The sequence below is a fragment of the Mustelus asterias genome, chromosome 6 (genome assembly GCF_964213995.1).
Source record: "Mustelus asterias chromosome 6, sMusAst1.hap1.1, whole genome shotgun sequence".
NCBI lineage: Eukaryota > Metazoa > Chordata > Chondrichthyes > Carcharhiniformes > Triakidae > Mustelus > Mustelus asterias.
In genome coordinates this window covers 4099735-4119128 of record NC_135806.1, presented here as the reverse complement: position 1 = coordinate 4119128, position 19394 = coordinate 4099735, and the positions used below count along the sequence as shown (strand labels likewise).

Genomic DNA, 19394 nt, shown 5'->3' with positions numbered 1-19394 from the left:
ATAAAAACAGCTGCGTACAGAGTGGCCAAAAATAGTGGAGAAACAAGTGATTGGGAAAAATTTAAGAAACAACAAAGAGAGACTAAGAAAGCGATAAAGAAAGGAAGGATAGACTATGAAGCTAGGCTAGCAATTAATATAAATAATGATAGTAAAAGTTTTTATAAATATATAAAAAGGAATAGAGTGGCTAGAGTGAATGTTGGACCCTTGGAGGACGAGAGGGGGGAGTTAATAGTGGGAAATGAGGATATAGCTGAGTCTTTAAATAAGTTTTTTGTGTCGGTCTTCACGGTGGAGGACACAAATAGTTTGCCAAATATTAACGATAGAGGGTTGGCAGCAGGAGAAATACTTAATACAATTAATGTTACCAGAGAGGCAGTGCTGGGTAGACTAATGGGACTGAAGGTGGACAAGTCCCCGGGTCCGGATGGAATGCATCCCAGGGTATTGAAAGAAATGTCAGAGGTAATAGTGGATGCGTTAGTGATTATTTATCAAAACTCATTGCATTCTGGGGTAGTGCCGGTTGATTGGAAAACGGCTAATGTTACGCCGCTGTTTAAAAAAGGAAGGAGACAAAAGGCGGGTAACTATAGGCCGGTCAGCTTAACGTCTGTAGTAGGGAAAATGCTGGAATCCATTATTAAAGAGGAGATAGCAGGGCATCTGGATAGAAATGGTTCGATCAATCAGACGCAGCATGGATTCATGAGGGGAAAGTCGTGCTTGACGAACATGTTGGATTTTTATGAAGATGTGACTAGGGCGGTTGATGGAGGAGAACCGGTGGATGCGGTGTTTTTGGATTTCCAAAAGGCGTTTGATAAGGTGCCCCATAAAAGGCTGCTGAAGAAGATTAGGGCACACGGAGTTGGGGGTAGTGTGTTGAAGTGGATTGGGGACTGGCTATCCGACAGGAAGCAAAGAGTCGGAATAAATGGGTGTTTTTCCGGTTGGAGGAAGGTAACTAGTGGCGTGCCGCAGGGATCGGTACTCGGGCCGCAACTGTTTACCATTTATATAGATGATCTGGAGGAGGGGACGGAGTGTAGGGTAACGAAGTTTGCAGACGACACAAAGATAAGTGGAAAAGTGAATCGTGTGGAGGACGGAGAAGATCTGCAGAGAGATTTGGACAGGCTGAGTGAGTGGGCGAGGATATGGCAAATGGAGTATAACGTTGATAAATGCGAGGTTATACACTTTGGAGGAAATAATAACAAATGGGATTACTATCTCAATGGAAACAAATTAAAACATGCTACCGTGCAAAGGGACCTGGGGGTCCTTGTGCATGAGACGCAAAAGCCCAGTCTGCAGGTACAACAGGTGATCAAGAAGGCAAATGGGATGTTGGCCTATATTGCGAAGGGGATAGAATATAAAAGCAGGGATGTTTTGATGCACCTGTACAGGGCATTGGTGAGGCCGCAGCTGGAATACTGTGTGCAGTATTGGTCCCCTTATATGAGGAAGGATATATTGGCATTGGAGGGAGTGCAGAGAAGGTTCACCAGGTTGATACCGGAGATGAGGGGTTTGGATTATGAGGAGAGGCTGAGGAGATTGGGTTTGTACTCGTTGGAGTTTAGAAGGATGAGGGGGGATCTTATGGAGACTTATAAGATAATGCGGGGGCTGGATAGGGTGGAGTCGGAGAGATTCTTTCCACTTAGTAAGGAAGTTAAAACTAGAGGACACAGCCTCAAAATAAAGGGGGGTCGGTTTAAGACAGAGTTGAGGAGGAACTTCTTCTCCCAGAGGGTGGTGAATCTCTGGAATTCTCTGCCCACTGAGGTGGTGGAGGCTACCTCGCTGAATATGTTTAAAGCGCGGATGGATGGATTCCTGATCGGTAAGGGAATTAAGGGTTATGGGGATCAGGCGGGTAAGTGGTACTGATCCACGTCAGATCAGCCATGATCTTATTGAATGGCGGGGCAGGCTCGAGGGGCTAGATGGCCTACTCCTGCTCCTATTTCTTATGTTCTTATGTTCTTAAGAGTGTTTTCAGTTGGTGCTGAAAGAAAAAGGGGGAATGTTCTGTTATGTAGTCTGCTTTTACTGTACATTGACATACAGTGCTAAAGCAAGTAGATCTTTCCTGATTATAGCAAGTATAAGTTGTCTATTTCAATACTATTTAGTCAATAGTTCCTTTGGTCTTTTGTTACAGTAAGGTTTTAAAATCTGAAATGTGTTGTCCTTTCAGGTATTAACTGGAAGTTTATGTTTCTTTTTAGAAGTTAATCTCTACAACAGTTATGGACAAGGGTTTTGCCCCAAAGAGTCTCCGTTATAGACATTGGGCTGGAAGCCATTCCGGCCTTGGGTAACTGTGTGGAATTTGCACGCGCTCCCCGTATCTGTGTGGGTTTCCTCCCACAGTCCAAAGATGTGTGGATTAGGTGGATTGGCTATGCTGAATTGTCCCTTAGTGTCCAAAGATTTGTAGGTTAGGTGGATTAATCTTGGTAAATGTGTGGGGTTACTGGGATAGGGCAGGGGAGAGGGCCTGGATAAGATACTCTGTGTGAGAGAGTTGATGCAAACTCGATTGTCTGAATGGCCTCATTTGTGCTGTTGGGATCCTATGGATCAGTTGTGGTGTGTGAATGATTCCGACTGTTATTAGTACACACAATGCCTGGCGTTTGCAGGGACTGAAGAGATGCACCTGAGTTGTGAATCTCCGGAACTTGCTTGATTTATTCCACTCCTTCGATTGCTCACACAAACGGCATTTCACCCTCAGCCGTCTTGTTATTTTTAATATCTTACTGATTTGCATATTCGTTGCCTATTAAACTTGCCACAGGAAGTGGTAATTAACAGCGTAAGTGCCATTGTTTATATTGTATTATATTATTTTTATGTTTATATTGTAATGTCAATCTAGCTTCATGGTCTACAAAGGAAACAATTTAAGTGTGAAATGTTGTTCCTACAGGTGAACTTTTAAAATGTCAAATTCTTCCTTTGCCTCATTTCTCTCAATCGAATCTTTCTTTCCCTCTCTTTATTTCTCTTTCTGTTACTGATTTGACTCTAATTCACCAGATTTCTTTCTCTGTTTCTCTTTTAATCTCATTGGTTAAGGAGGCACACTGTGGGTCTCATCATTACGTGGAGTTGCTGGCGTTGAACTGGGCTGGGCACAGTAAGTAGTCTCACAACACCAGGTTAAAGTCCAACAAGTTTATTTGGTAGCACGAGCTTTCGGAGCGCTGCTCCTTCATCAGGTGAGTCACTCACCTGATGAAGGAGCAGCGCTCCGAAAGCTCGTGCTACCAAATAAACTTGTTGGACTTTAACCTGGTGTTGTGAGACCACTTACGGTCCCATCATTGACAGAGGTTCCAGATGTCCTGTTGCCCTCACGCCTCATATCCCCACGAATGACAGTGCGAAAGCATTCCAGGTTTGAAGGTGATGGGATGAAGTCTAATTAACAGAGCACATCACAAGATGTCTCTCACTCCAGGAGTATTTGGGCCAGTTAGATTTTACAGAACCAATTCCCTGCATAACCTGTGAAAATTATTCTTATGTTCACTTAGGACAAAGTTATGATTTGGTGAAACATCTCATTATTGATCAGCAAATCAGTGCACCATCTAATAATATTTTAATTACTTTCAGTGGCCCTGGAACAATGCATTTCCTTCACTATGTAAACCTCGGGCGACCAAAATCAGTTTTGGAATTTTTGTTGAGAAGAATGTCTACAAGCAGCAAAGATCTGCCCGTGCTAACATTGTTTACCAAGGTACAGTACACGCTGACTATATTTCCTAGAATCGTACAGCACCAAAGGCCATTTGGCCTATCATGTCTGTGCCAGCTCTTTGAAAGAACTACCCAATTTGTCCCACTTCCTAATGATTTGGGTGGATAATGGATTAAAGGCAGAACTTCAATTATCCAGCAGTGAGTTGAACAATAGGTTCTGGACAAAATCAGATATTTGGTTTTGATGAAGAATGTTACAAACATTTTATATCGTGTTCTCCCAATCTGATTAGTAAATCCACCTTGGGAAGTTGATCATCTGCCCTGGGGCAGGGTGAATGCATTGAGTTTGCTTCTTCTGGCCAAGTACAAACAACTTTTTTAAATAGGGAAGGCAATGGCCTAGGGGTACTATTGCTAGACTATTAATCCAGCAACTCTGTTAATGGTCTGGGGACCTGGGTTCAAATCCCGCTACAGCAGACAGTGGAATTTGAATTCAATAAAAAAAATAGCTGTATTTAAGAATCTATTCTTTGTTGGTTAAAAAGAAAAAGGAGGCTTATGTTCGGATGAGACGTGAGCACTCGGGTAGTGCACTAGAAAGCTTTAGATTGGCTAAGAGGGAGTTGAAGAGCGAGCTTAGAAGGGCTAAAAGGGGACATGAGAAGACTTTGGCGGATAGGGTTAAAGAGAATCCTAAGGCGTTCTATAGGTATGTCAAGAACAGAAGGTTGGTTAGGGCAAGTTTAGGGCCAGTTATAGATGGCAGAGGGAAGTTATGTGTGGAACCGGAGGAGATTGGTGAAGCATTGAACCAATATTTCTCTTCGGTGTTCACGCAAGGGGACATGAATATAGCTGAGGAGGACACTGGGTTGCAAGGGAGTAGAATAGACAGTATTACAGTTGATAAGGAGGATGTGCAGGATATTCTGGAGGGTCTGAAAATAGATAAATCCCCTGGTCCGGATGGGATTTATCCAAGGATTCTCTGGGAGGCAAGAGAAGTGATTGCAGAGCCTCTGGCTCTGATCTTCAGGTCGTCGTTGGCCTCTGGTATAGTACCAGAAGATTGGAGGTTAGCGAATGTTGTCCCATTGTTTAAGAAGGGGAACAGAGACTTCCCCGGGAATTATAGACCGGTGAGTCTCACTTCTGTTGTCGGCAAGATGTTGGAAAAAATTATAAGGGATAGGATTTATAGTTATTTGGAGAGTAATGAATTGATAGGTGACAGTCAGCATGGTTTTGTGGCAGGTAGGTCGTGCCTTACTAACCTTATTGAGTTTTTTGAGAAAGTGACCAAGGAGGTGGATGGGGGCAAGGCAGTGGACGTGGTATATATGGATTTTAGTAAGGCGTTTGATAAGGTTCACCATGGTAGGCTTCTGCAGAAAATGCAGATGTATGGGATTGGGGGTGATCTAGGAAATTGGATCAGGAATTGGCTAGCGGATAGGAAACAGAGGGTGGTGGTTGATAGTAAATATTCATCATGGAGTGCGGTTACAAGTGGTGTACCTCAGGGATCTGTTTTGGGGCCACTGCTGTTTGTAATATTTATTAATGATCTGGATGAGGGTATAGTTGGGTGGATTAGCAAATTTGCTGATGACACCAAAGTCGGTGGTGTGGTAGACAGTGAGGAAGGGTGTCGTAGTTTGCAGGAAGACTTAGACAGGTTGCAAAGTTGGGCCGAGAGGTGGCGGATGGAGTTTAATGCGGAGAAGTGTGAGGTAATTCACTTTGGTAGGAATAACAGATGTGTTGAGTATAGGGCTAACGGGAGGACTTTGAATAGTGTGGAGGAGCAGAGGGATCTAGGTGTATGTGTGCATAGATCCCTGAAAGTTGGGAATCAAGTAGATAAGGTTGTTAAGAAGGCATATGGTGTCTTGGCGTTTATTGGTAGGGGGATTGAATTTAGGAGTCGTAGCGTTATGTTGCAACTGTACACAACTCTGGTGCGGCCGCACTTGGAGTACTGTGTGCAGTTCTGGTCCCCACATTACAGGAAGGATGTGGAGGCTTTGGAGAGGGTGCAGAGGAGGTTTACCAGGATGTTGCCTGGTATGGAGGGGAGATCCTATGAGGAGAGGCTGAGGGATTTGGGATTGTTTTCGCTGGAAAGGCGGCGGCTAAGAGGGGATCTTATTGAAACATATAAGATGATTAGAGGTTTAGATAGGGTGGATAGTGATAGCCTTTTTCCTCTGATGGAGAAATCCAGCACGAGGGGGCATGGCTTTAAATTGAGGGGGGGTAGTTATAGAACCGATGTCAGGGGTAGGTTCTTTACCCAGAGGGTGGTGAGGGATTGGAATGCCCTGCCAGCATCAGTAGTAAATGCGCCTAGTTTGGGGGCGTTTAAGAGATCCGTAGATAGGTTCATGGACGAAAAGAAATTGGTTTAGGTTGGAGGGTCACAGTTTTTTTTAACTGGTCGGTGCAACATCGTGGGCCGAAGGGCCTGTTCTGCGCTGTAATGTTCTATGTTCTATGTTCTATGTTCTATGAAACCATTGTCGATTGTCAGAAAAACCCATCTGGTTCACTAATGTTCTTTAGGGAAGGAAATCTGCTGTCCTTACCTGGTCTGGCCTACATGTGACTCCAGAGCCACAACAATGTGGTTGACTCTCAACTGCCTCAGGCAACTAGGGATGGGCAATAAATGCTGGCCAGCCGGTGACACCCATGCCCCACGAATGAATTTTAAAAAAAAATTTGTGACAAGGATGGAAGAACAGTGCTTTATTTCACTATCACAGCTCCCCCAAATTGACCCAACATTCGTGTGGACTTGGTTGTAATTAAAGAGAAAGATTCCTCTTCCCTTAGCCATCACATGGTTTAAACAAATTTAAAAAGGGACCGATTGAATTCCGCCCTTTGCATTTCTTTCTCGCTGGTCAGCAGTGGAGATCCTCATTTGTAAATCATTTTGAAGATGTGGACCAGAATTCTCCAATGCTGTAATCACCACCCCCCTGCTGCCACAGAGAGCATTTGGCACTCAGCCAAATGTTCGTTAATGCAGCAGGACTGGAGAATCCCAGCCACTGGCGAGGTCGGAGAATCCTGACTGTTTGCTCAGAAGTGCACGTCATCATTGTTGGTATTTCAATAATGCATACCCAGCTCAGTACAAACATGTGGATAATATAGGTTCAAGTAAAAGTTTAATTCACTTGTGTTAGTTAAATAGTTACTAATACACGGGTTGAATTTTTGTATCGTCAGGATTCTTGCACGCTTTGCAAAGAAGCCAAGGAGGCATTGGAGCCATACAGACACAGGGTATGAAATCTGATACAATAAATAACCATCTTTCAAAATTAATTCAGGTCCTCAATTGTTAACTTTGTGTAAAAGTACTCATCACCTTTAGTGTCCGAGTTTTAGACGGTTGAAAAGAGAGATGTTGCTCAAGCTTTTCGTCTTGTACTCATCAGGACAAGCACAAGAATACCAAATTTAAAATGGTCACAACAATTTATACCATGAGATAAAAAGGTTCTGATTGGTTGGCAAGTCAACTCTGATTAGCCAATTGACTTGGAAAAAGCAACAGGGAACAGTGGGTTCCCCAAGTTTCCTGTTAATCAAAAAAAGGCTCAAGGCTTGAACATATTCCTTTTGTTTGCAGATGAATGTAATTTCTAGCCAGTGTAAATGATCCACATTAAAAGTTCGACTGATTATCTTAAATTGGTTGTTACTGTCATTTATACATGTTATATTTTTAAAGTTTTTATTTATTAGTCACAAAGTAAGGCATACATTAACACTGCAATGAAGTTACTGTGAAATTCCCCTAGTCCCCTATTCCCCAGTCTGGCGCCTGTTCGGGTCAATGCATCTAACCAGCACGTCTTTCAGAATGTGGGAGGAAATCGGAGCACCCGGAGGAAACCCACACGGACACGGAGAACATACAAACTTCACATAGACAGTGACCCAAGGGAATTGAGCAGTGCTAACCACTGTGCTGCCCAAAGTGGATTTGGCATCTTCCTTCACATTTCAATATTGAGAGAATATAGAAACATAGAATCCCTACAGTGCAGAAGGAGGCCATTCGGCCCATCGAGCCTGCACAGATTCTCCAACAGCGCATCCCACCAGGCCCAGCTCCTGCCCTATACCTTTAACCTCATGCATTGATCATGGCCAATCCACCTAATCTGCACATCATTAGACCCTAAGGAACAATTTACCATGGCCAATTCCATTTCAGATTATTGTTGTGATGTCGCTTTAAGTGAAAATATAAGAACAAAGAACAATACAGCACAGGAACAGGCCCTTCGGCCCTCCAAGCCCGCGCCACTCCCTGGTCCAAACTAGACCATTCTTTTGTATCCCTCCATTCCCACTCTGTTCATGTGGCTATCCAGATAAGTCTTAAACGTTCCCAGTGTGTCCGCCTCCACCACCTTGCCCGGCAGCGCATTCCAGGCCCCCACCACCCTCTGCGTAAAATACGTCCTTTTGATATCTGTGTTAAACCTCTCCCCCCTCACCTTGAACCTATGACCCCTCGTGAACGTCATCACCGACCTGGGAAAAAGCTTCCCACTGTTCACCCCATCTATGCCTTTCATAATTTTATACACCTCTGAGGTCACGCCTCATCCTCCATCTTTCCAGTGAGAACAACCCCAGTTTACCCAATCTCTCCTCATAACTAAGCCCTTCCATACCAGGCAACATCCTGGTAAACCTCCTCTGTCTAAAGCCTCCACGCCCTTCTGGTAGTGTGGCGACCAGAACTGGACGCAGTATTCCAAATGCGGCCGAACCAACGTTCTATACAACTGCAACATCAGACCCCAACTTTTATACTCTCTGCCCCGTCCTATAAAGGCAAGCATGCCATATGCCTTATTCACTACCTTCTCCACCTGTGATGTCACCTTCAAGGATCTGTGGACTTGCACACCCAGGTCCCTCTGCGTATCTACACCCTTTATGGTTCTGCCATTTATCGTATAGCACCCCCTACGTTAGTTCTACCAAAATGCATCACTTCGCATTTATCAGGATTGAACTCCATCTGCCATTTCTTTGCCCAAATTTCCAGCCTATCTATATCCTTCTGTAGCCTCTGACAATGTTCCTCACTATCCGCAAGTCAAGCCATTTTTGTGTCGTCCGCAAACTTACTGATCACCCCAGTTACACCTTCCAGATCGTTTATATAAATCACAAACAGCAGAGGTCCCAATACAGAGCCCTGCGGAACACCACTAGTCACAGGCATCCAGCCGGAAAAAGACCCTTCCACTACCACCCTCTGTCTTCTGTGACCAAGCCAGTTCTCCACCCATCTAGCCACCTCCCCCTTTATCCCATGCGATCCAACCTTTTGCACCAACCTACCATGAGGTATACTCATGAATTAGTAGCCAAAATGTAAAGCATGTGACCAACAGACACTGAGGGAGTTTTCAATTTAGCTCGTTAGCTCACAGCATGTGATGTGAAAGTATTGCAGCTGTATACACCTGTTAACAGTAGCTGTTGAATCTTTATAGTAAATCTGTCTGCAGAGCAATCCTGGAAAACATCTTCAAATAAACAGAGCCTACGTTTAGTTTACCAGTCCTGTGTGATATTGCTAAATCTGTGTTAAGGAAACATGGATATACAACAACAATAACTGGGAATATTTTTTAAATCTTAGTTTGCCCTGCAGGAAGTAGACATCACTGTTCCAGAAAATTCTGTCTGGTATGAAAGGTACAAATATGACATTCCGGTCTTTCACCTGAATGGACAGTTCCTGATGATGCACAAGGTAAACTTTAAAATCCTTGAGAAGAGACTAACTAAACTGGAAGAGGAATTGAATCAAAACACGTGAAGATTCTAAGCGCAACTTGAAACAAGAAAATTTTTCAATTTTCCCATCTGTATTAAGACCCAGTAAGTCCTTTTATATTTCTAAATAATGTTTATGGTCACATTAAAAATTGTTGGCTTTTGAAGCATTGTGCCATCTCAAACTATCTCCAGAATATTAATTAGTGAATATTAATGCATAAAAGACAGCATGTGAGAACAGTAGGCCATTTAGCCCCTTCCAGCGTTCAGTTAGATCATGTCGGATCTGTATTTTAACTCCAAAGGCTGGGTTTTATGGTCTCGTTCATCCTGAAACTGTAAAATCCCACCCGAGGTCAGTGGACATTTCCATTGTACGCCCCTCGCCCGCTCTGATTCCATGGAGGACAGAACGGTAAAATTCCAGCTCACATCTGCCATTCATATTCCCATTGTGCCCTTACCCGAAAAATCTACTAATCTGGGTCTTGTTGAACTTCAGTTGACGGGGTATCCATTGTGGGACAGGAAGTTCCAGATTTCCACTCCCCTCTGCGTGGGGAAGTGCTTCCTGACACCTAAAGGGGTGATGCCAGGAAGTGAATTTTAAAATCCTGCAGCCTCTTGTTCTGGACTCCACCCATCCAGAGGAAATAGTTTCCCTCTGAACTCCTTTAATCAGCTTCAACACCTGGATTAGATCACTCAACTTTCTAAGCTCAGAGGAACACAGGTTTAGTCTATGCAACCAGCCTCAATTACAGAATGGTTAGTGTCTGCATCGAGAAATTTGACTATTGCCATTTCCCCCACTTTCTCCCCTGTCCTCTCTTCCTTTTTAAATCATATTCCAATTCTCCTTTGGCTCAATTGAACCAGCCTCTCTCACACTCAGACAGTGCATTCCAGATCCTAACCACTCGCTGTGTGAATCTGCCTCTCTCACACTCAGACAGTGCATTCCAGATCCTAACCACTCGCTGTGTGAATCTGTCTCCACCACACTCTCAGACAGTGCATTCCAGATCCTAACCACTCGCTGTGTGAATCTGTCTCCACCACACTCTCAGACAGTGCATTCCAGATCCTAACCACTCGCTGTGTGAATCTGTCTCCACCACACTCTCAGACAGTGCATTCCAGATCCTAACCACTCGCTGTGTGAATCTGTCTCCACCACACTCTCAGACAGTACATTCCTGGTCCTAACCACTCGCTGTGTGAATCTGTCTCCACCACACTCTCAGACAGTGCATTCCAGATCCTAACCACTCACTGTGAGATAGTTTCTTCTCATGTCTCCATTGCTTCTTTTGCCAATTCCCTTAAATCTGTGCCCTCTCATTCTCGATCCTTCCACCAATGGGAACAGTGTCTCCCGATCTACTGTCTAGGGAGACGCATGATTTTGAAGACATCTATCCAATCTCTTAGCCTTCTTTTCTCCAAGGGAAACAGTCCCAACCTCTGCAGTTTATCAATGGAATTGACGTTTCCCCTCCTTGGAACCATTCCTGTGGATTTTTTCTGAATTCTCTCTCAAACCTTCACATCCTTTCTGGAGTGTGCCCAGAACTGGACACAATACTTCAGCTGAGGCCAAACCAGTGTTCTATGGAACCTCCCAGAGGTACACCAGCATTGCTCTGCTGCACCCGCACTGCGTGAGCTGGAAGGCCAATTCACCGTTGCCAAGGTGTGCCCAAGTTTGAACCCAATACTCCGACCAGAGTCTAATGTCGTTGAGATAAGAGAATTATGGAATTGGCAACAGAGTAATGTCGAATGAACCCTGGAAATTGGAGGAAAATCCCCAAAAGTAATTGAACGTGCCGGAGGAGAAAATCAAAACAAAATGATCAGAACTGAACATAACTGTTCCAATAATTGAAAGAGGAACAAAAGAGAAAAGCGGGAATTTTCTGGCCATTCATGCCGGCGGGATTCTCCGGTCCTGCTGCAGTGAACGGAGATTTGGCTGAGCACCAAATTCTCCATCCTTGCTGGCGGGGGGGGGGGGGGTGTGCGGGGTGTGAATGGCTGGAGAATTCCGGCTAAGTTTTTTGTTGGAGTGAAAGGCAGGAATTATTTCATAGAATCATGGAATCCCTACAGTGCAGACCCATCGAGTCCGCACCAACAACAATCCCACCCAGGCCCTGTCCCATAACCTTATATATTTACCCTGCTAATCCCCCTGACACTAAGGGGCAATTTAGCACGGCCAATCAACCTAACCAGCACATCTTTGGACAGTGGGAGGAAACCGGAGCACCCGGAGGAAACCCACGCAGACACGGGGAGAATGTGCAAACTCCACACAGACAGTGACCCCAGGCCGGAATTGAACCCGGGTCCCCGGCGCTGAGAGGCAGCAGTGCTAATTTGTTCACAAAGGATAATTATTAGGAACAGGGAACCCTTCACCTCTATCAGAGTTTCCCTTTGCTTAGTCTCCTCTGTGTAGGAACACACGCTTAAAACCTGTTACACCTCTAATGTTTCCCAATTCTGATAAAAGTTCATCAAACAGAAACGTTAACTTCGTTCCTCTCTCCGTAGATGCTGCCTGACCAGAGTGTTTCCCAATGTATCCTGTTTTTATTTCAAATTTCTGGCATCTGCAGTATTTTGCTTTTGAATTTCCGTAATCTTTGCAGACCAAGAAATAATGGCGGCTTGTTGGGGGCACGCAAGAGCAATGAGATACGATGTTACAACCCTTCTGAAGTCGATAACATTTAAAAGAATGTTTATGTATTACCCTTTACTTTACCCAGAAATCATCCAAGGTGGCAGCAGTTTAAAATGTTGGGGAAATCTTTTTTCATGTACAAGAGTTTCCCCTCAGACATTGTTCCCCTTTCCCATTGGTACGGGCTTTAAAAACACTAAATTAAATATTTACTGTAACAAATGACTCAAAACGCTGTTGACCAAACACCATTTTTTTTTTTGAAGGCAACTTATACAATGAAGTAGAGAGAGGAATGTTCCCTTTTTAGACTTATCACACACTGAATTACTCTCCTCAGAATTACAGTCCTTTTAGCAAACAGTGGCCAGGCTTCCAATCGGTCCCCCAACCCCCGTTTCGCTGAGTAGTAATTTGAAGTGATTGTCTCCAAGCTCTTTCCTCAGTTTTTGGAGAGTTTCTTATATTCACGGCAGCAATAAAGCCTGTTCCGATGATTCTCTCCCCTAGCCATTCCAAAACAAATCTCCCAGGATCCTTAGAAGGCCGCAGGATGCGGATCTTCGGGAAACCATCTCCCTCCCGCTGTGAAAGCTCACAAAGCCAAGGAGCCCCTTGTCCCTGCTGATCAGACGGACAGCAGTTCCATGAGATGTTCATTGAATTGTAGGGAATCCAGTAACCTGATCTCAAAAATGGCTGCCTCTGCTGTCTTCCGGATGGAAACGTGAAACACAATGTTGTCTCCAGATTGAAATGCTGATCAGCTATTCTTGACCTCCAACTTTCTTTCATCCTAGAAGTAAATGGACAGTTTACAACACAACTGTTTACAAACCGGTACCTACAACACCTTTCTGGGAGTTTGGGGGACACATTGTAAACTCAGAAACTGCTGCCATCATCTCCAAATAACTTGCACCTTCTCAGTAAAACAATCTAAGGCTTTAATCTCTAACAATCAAAGCAGCCAGCATTACTGTGGCACACTTTAGAACAGGTCACATGACCCTCTCCATTTACCCCAAATTTAAAGCTACAGTCCTAAAATGTAATAATCATATAAACCACATGATTGTAACAAAATGAGGCTTTTAATGGGCTAGACTTGCTGGCACAGGTATGATAGGATGAATGGCTTTTGTGCAATATCATTCTGAACGTGAGGGGAGATGAGTCGGATATACTTCATAGAATAAAATGATGAGAGATTTTAGATCATAAGACATAGGAGCAGAATTAGGTCATTCGGCCCATCGAGTCTGCTCCGCCATTCAATTATGGCTGATATTTTTCTCATCCCCATTCTCCTGCCTTCTCCCTGTAATCCCTGATCCCCTTATTAATCAAGAACCTATCTATCTCTGTCTTAAAGACACTCAATGACCCGGCCTCCACAGTCTTCTGTGGCAATGAGTTCAACAGATTCACCACCCTCCTGGCTGAAGAAATTCCTCCATCTCAGTTTTAAAGGAGCATCCCTTCACTCTGAGGTTGTGCCCTCGAGTTCTAATCTCTCCCATGAGTGGAAACATCCTCTCCACGTCCACTCTGTCCAGGCCCCTCAGTATTCTGTAAGTTTCAATGAGATCCCCCCTCATCTTTTGATTGATAGAGGAAATCAGGAGAAACTATTGGGGCAGAGTTCACTAATCAGTTGACACAAATTTTAAGATAAATTAGTTCATAGAAATCATAGAAACCCTACAGTGCAGAAGGAGGCCATTCGGCCCATCGAGTCTGCACCGACCACAATCCCACCCAGGCCCTACCCCCACATATTTACCCGCTAATCCCTCTAACCTACGCATCCCAGGACTCTAAGGGGCAATTTTTAACCTGGCCAGTCAACCTAACCCACACATCTTTGGACTGTGGGAGGAAACCGGAGCACCCGGAGGAAACCCACGCAGACACGAGGAGAATGTGCAAACTCCACACAGACAGTGACCCAAGCCAGGAATTGAACCCGGGACCCTGGAGCTGTGAAGCAGCAGAACTAACCACTGTGCTACTGTGCCGCCCCAAAATTCTGCTGTCCAGATCCTAACTTGCCCCAAGTCCTGTTTACTTATCACATCTCTGTGCTCTGTGATCTTTGGTGATTCCTGGTTAAGCAATGCCTGAAATTAAAAAAACATGTTCCCTCCATGGTCTCACCATTCCCTATCTCTGTAACCGTCACAACTCCAAGTTCTCTGCTCTCTTTCTCACCTAATGAACATCCCCAATTTTAATCGCTGTATCAAAGACAGCTGTGCCTTCAGTTTGAGTGGAATTCTCTCCCTAAACCTCTCCCTCTCTCCACCCAAAGACAATCCTTAAAACCTGCCTCTTTGACCAAGATTGTAGTCAGCGGATCTAATACGTCCCATGTGGTTCGGAGTCATATTTTGCCCAGTGAAGCTCCTGTAAATCACAGTAATCACCATATTAATTGTGTTCTCTAAATCTAGTTGTGGACAAAAGAACTCATGATTCTGATAATCTTTATGAAATCCCTCCTTTAGCTTCTCTGCTCCAATGAGAATAATTCCAAAAAAATGGGTGATCCATTGAGTTTGACTTTATTCAGCAGCAAATGGCTGCTGGTGGTGGTTCCTGCTTGCAGTACTGCTGTCTGTCTGTTGGTGGTGCTGTTCCTGCCTGCAGTACCGCTGGGTGTCTGCGGGTGGTGCTGTTCCTGCATGCAGTACCGCTGGGTGTCTACTGGTGGTGCTATTCCTGCCTGCAGTACCGCTGGGTGTCTGCTGGTGGTGCTATTCCTGCCTGCAGTACCGCTGGGTGTCTACTGGTGGTGCTGTTCCTGCCTGCAGTACCGCTGGGTGTCTGCTGGTGGTGCTATTCCTGCCTGCTGGTGGTGCTATTCCTGCCTGCAGTACCGCTGGGTGTCTGTTGGTGGTGCTGCTGCGCATCAGAACCACCTGCAGCCTTCAATGAGCTGTTTCCAAAAGTGGAAAATGCAGCAAAGACTCAGCAGGTTATAGAGTCAGTCTGGCAGCATCTGTGGAGAAAGAGTTAATGTTTCAGCCTTTTGTCAAAACCAAAATATGTCGAAAATAAAGAAAGCAAGAGTTTTAACACCAGGTTAAAGTCCAATAGGTTTATTTGGTAGCAAATACCATTAGCTTTCGGAGCGCTGCTCCTTCGTCAGATGGAGTGGAAATCTGCTCTCAAACAGGGCACAGAGACACAAAATCAAGTTACAGAATACTGATTCGAATGCAAATCTCTACAGCCAACCAGGTCTTAAAGATACAGACAATGTGGGTGGAGGGAGCATTAGGCACAGGTTAAAGAGATGTGTATTGTCTCCAGACAGGACAGCCAGTGAGATTCTGCAAGTCCAGGAGGCAAGCTGTGGGGGTTACCGATAGTGTGACATGAACCCAAGATCCCGGTTTAGGCCGTCCTCATGTGTTCGGAACTTGGCTATCAGTTTCTGCTCAGCGACTCTGCGCTGTCGTGTGTCGTGAAGGCCGCCTTGGAGAACGCTTACCCGAAGATCAGAGGCTGAATGCCTGTGACTGCTGAAGTGCTCCCCCACAGGAAGAGAACAGTCTTGCCTGGCGATTGTCGAGCGGTGTTCATTCATCCGTTGTCGTAGTGTCTGCATGGTTTCCCCAATGTACCATGCCTCAGGACATCCTTTCCTGCAGCGTATCAGGTAGACAACGTTAGCCGAGTTGCAAGTGTAGGTACCGTGTACCTGGTAGATGGTGTTCTCACGTGAGATGATGGCATCCGTGTCGATGATCCGGCATGTCTTGCAGAGGTTGCTGTGGCAGGGTTGTGTGATGTCGTGGTCACTGTTCTCCTGAAGGCTGGGTAGTTTGCTGCGGACATAAAGAAAATAAAGAAAGCCATAACAGCACCACTGCATTTTGATTTATTGTCACATGTATTGGGATACAGTGAAAAGTATCGTTTCTTGCGCACTATACAAAGAACAGTACAGCACAGGAACAGGCCCTTCAGCCCTCTGAGCCTGCGCCGATCATGATGCCTGAAATAAAACTGTATGCACTTATGAAATCCATATTCTTCCATTCCCATCCTATTTGTGTATTCGTCTAGTTGACCCATGAATGTCGCTATCGCACCTGCTCCCACCACCTCACTGGGCAGCGCGTCCCAGGCATTCATCACCCTCTGTGTAAGAAAACTTGCCTTGCACACCTCCTCTAAACTTTTCCCCACGCATCTTAAACCTATGTCACCTCGTACTTGACTTTTCTACCCTCAGAGCATCTGACTATCCACTCTGTCCATGCCACTCATAATCTTATAAACCTCTATCAAATCACCCCTTAACCTCTGTCATTCCAGTGAGAACAAACCAAGTTTATCCAGCCTCTCCTCTTAGCTAATACCCTCCAGACCAGGCAATATCCTGGTAAACCTCTTCTGTACCCTCTGCAAAGCATCCACATCTCTTCACTATCCGCAACAAAGCATACCATTCATAGAGTACAGAGGGGAGAAGGAAAGGAGAGGGCACAGAATGTGTTACGGTCATAACTAGGGTGTAGAGAAAGATCAGCTTAATGTAAGGTAGGTCCATTCACAAGTCTGATGGCAGCAGGGAAGAAGCTGTTCTTGAGTCGATTGCAGAGTAAATGTGATGCGTTTAGCTCAATTCACAATGTTCTATGATCGGTCTATAGAATCCCCAGTGCAGAAGAGGCCCTTCGAGTCTGCACCGACACATTAGAAACAGCTGAACTCCACGATAAATTCCACAGCTAGATGAATAATGTTTGTTGTTGTTGGAAATTCTGAAAACTCCAAAAAAGCTATTTCAAAACTTTACTTGTTGCAGAAAGGCTTTATATTAAAATATAATAATTGATTAGAAATGCTTATCAATCGGAGTGTAGCTTGAATAACTGCGAATCATATCACACATAGGGAGACCATTCAGCCCACTCTGCTAGCTCTTTGAAAGAGCTATCCAATTAATCCCATTTCCCCTTGCTCTTTTCCCCATAGCCCTGTAAAAACTCCCCTTCAAATATTTATCCAGTTCATATTGCGTCTGCTTCCACCGTCCTTTCAGACGGCACCTTACAGATCACAACTCGCTGCATTTGCTTCCCCTTTGTGTCACCTCTGGCTCTTCTGACAGTAAATCTCTGCCCCTTTGTTTACCGACCCTCCTGCCACTGTTTCTGCTTATTTACTCTACCAAACCCATGAATGATTTTCAACTCTGAGTGAGTCTCCCCTCAAACCTCTCTGCTCCAAGGAGAACAACCCCAGATTCTCAAACTCTCTCCAAATTCCTTCATCATCTGGTACCATTCTGGTGAATCTCCTCTGCACCCTCTCCAAGGCCGATCCCTGGAATGGCAGCTCTGTCATATGAGGAGAGACTAAGTGGGTTAGGATTATATTCACTGGAGTTTAGAAGAGTGCGAGGGGATCTCATAGAAACTTATAAAATTCTAACAGGGTTAGACAGGGTAGATTCAGAAAGAATGTTCCCAATGGTGGGGCAGTCCAGAACTAGGGGGTCATAGTTTGAGGATCAAGACTGAGGTGAGGAGAAATTTCTTCACCCAGAGGATGGTGAATGTGTGGAATTCATTCCCACAGAATGTAGTTGAGGCCAAAACGTTGAGATCTCAAGAAAAAATTAGATATAACTCTTGGGGCTAAAGGGATCAAGGGATAGGGGGGGAATTGAATTCGATGATCAGTCATGATCAGAAGGAATGGCAGAGCAGGCTCGAAGGGCCGAATGGCCACCTCCTGCTTTGAGTTTCTATGTTTTGGTGTTTGTGTTTGACATTCTTCCTAAAATGTCACTCCTAGAATTGGACACTGTGCTGGCGCTGGGGCTGGGGCCTGACTGGGGTTAGAAACATTTAGCCCCACGCCCTTGCTTTTGTCCTCCTCTAAAGCCAAGGATCCCATTTGCTTTTTTGGCAGCATTCTCAACTTGCCCTGCCACCTTCAAAGCTGTGTACAGACACCCCCAGGCCTCTCAGTCCCTGCGACCTTGCTAAAATGACGACATTTGATTAACACTACTCAGTGCTAATTTCACCTGCCCTGTATTAGCCTGTCTATGTCCCCCTGAGCTCAATCCTCCTCACCATACATATCCCAGTTTCGTGCCATCTGCAAAGTTCAAACTGTATTCCCAGTTCCAGGTCCCCTGTAAAAAAACCATGTACATTCCCCGAGTCTGATAAACAACCCTTCAGCTCTACCCTCAGCTTTCTGTCCCTTGGCTAACTTTGTATGCACAAAGCCACTGTTCCTTTAGTCCCATAGGTTTCAGCTTTGCCAACAAGCGTAGTATTTAATAGTTTATCAAATGCTTTTGAAAGTCCCCATGTACAAAATAAACCATCTTCAGCAACACACTCTGTTACTTCCAAGGATTCGATTAAGTCAAATACAATGTGTCTTTAACAAATCCGCATTGGATTTCATTTATTAACCCATATTTTTCCAAGTGCCAATCGATTTAGTCCAAGGCTATTGTGGCTAAAAGTTGCCTCACCACCGACAATGGGCTGACCATTTCCACCGGTGCTTCCCTCAGTAACCAAGGAAGCACCTCATTCAGACCAGGTTACATTCCTACTCTGACATCATCAGCTTAATTCCTTGCAGTTTATATTTTTCAATCCTAGTCAATATTTTCTGCTCATCTCCTCCTTTCCTGCTAAAAAATGCAAGACAATAACTTTACTCAAACGATGGCCATTATAATTTTCACCATTACACTTGCAATTGGCACAAACAACACATCATGAAGATGGATGAAATCTCTTGGTAGTTTTGGGTTGTTGTCTAAAAAGAAAACTATTCAAATTGTATTGACATACAGAGATAAGATATCCTGCCTTATCATCGTTTTACCCTTGTCGCAGTGAACTCCGAACAAACCTTAATCGTAACAGATTGTACCAACCCGGGAGTGACCGCCATATACCATCGGATTAACAACCTCACAGGGTTCAAAACAGATTCCAAGGAACTCATCATGTTTTTGGACAGAAATTACAGTCTGTTTTCCATAGAAAGCATTCTTTCTGGTTGTTTCACAGCTTGGTTTGGCTCCTGCTCTGCCCAAAACCGCAAGGAACTACAAAGGGTTGTGAATGTAGCCCAA

At 44.6% G+C, this 19394-nt stretch overlaps 1 protein-coding gene across 7 annotated transcripts in view; it reads left to right on the top strand.

Annotated features, from left to right (window-relative positions):
* Positions 1-19394, top strand: part of c6h5orf63 (chromosome 6 C5orf63 homolog) — a 59009-nt gene that overhangs the window by 1450 nt on the left and 38165 nt on the right. For 3 of the 7 annotated variants that reach the window (XM_078214032.1, XM_078214030.1, XM_078214029.1), the window contains exons 2-4: positions 3649-3775; positions 6985-7041; positions 9431-9749. In XM_078214032.1, the coding sequence (XP_078070158.1) occupies positions 3662-3775; positions 6985-7041; positions 9431-9610 (351 nt within the window). In that variant the 5' untranslated portion in view covers positions 3649-3661 and the 3' untranslated portion in view covers positions 9611-9749. Of the gene's footprint in view, positions 1-2037; positions 2843-3648; positions 3776-6984; positions 7042-9430; positions 9750-15583; positions 16139-19394 lie in introns of those variants that run through there. The other 4 variants (XR_013498146.1, XR_013498144.1, XR_013498145.1 and 1 more) reach the window with 3 other exon arrangements.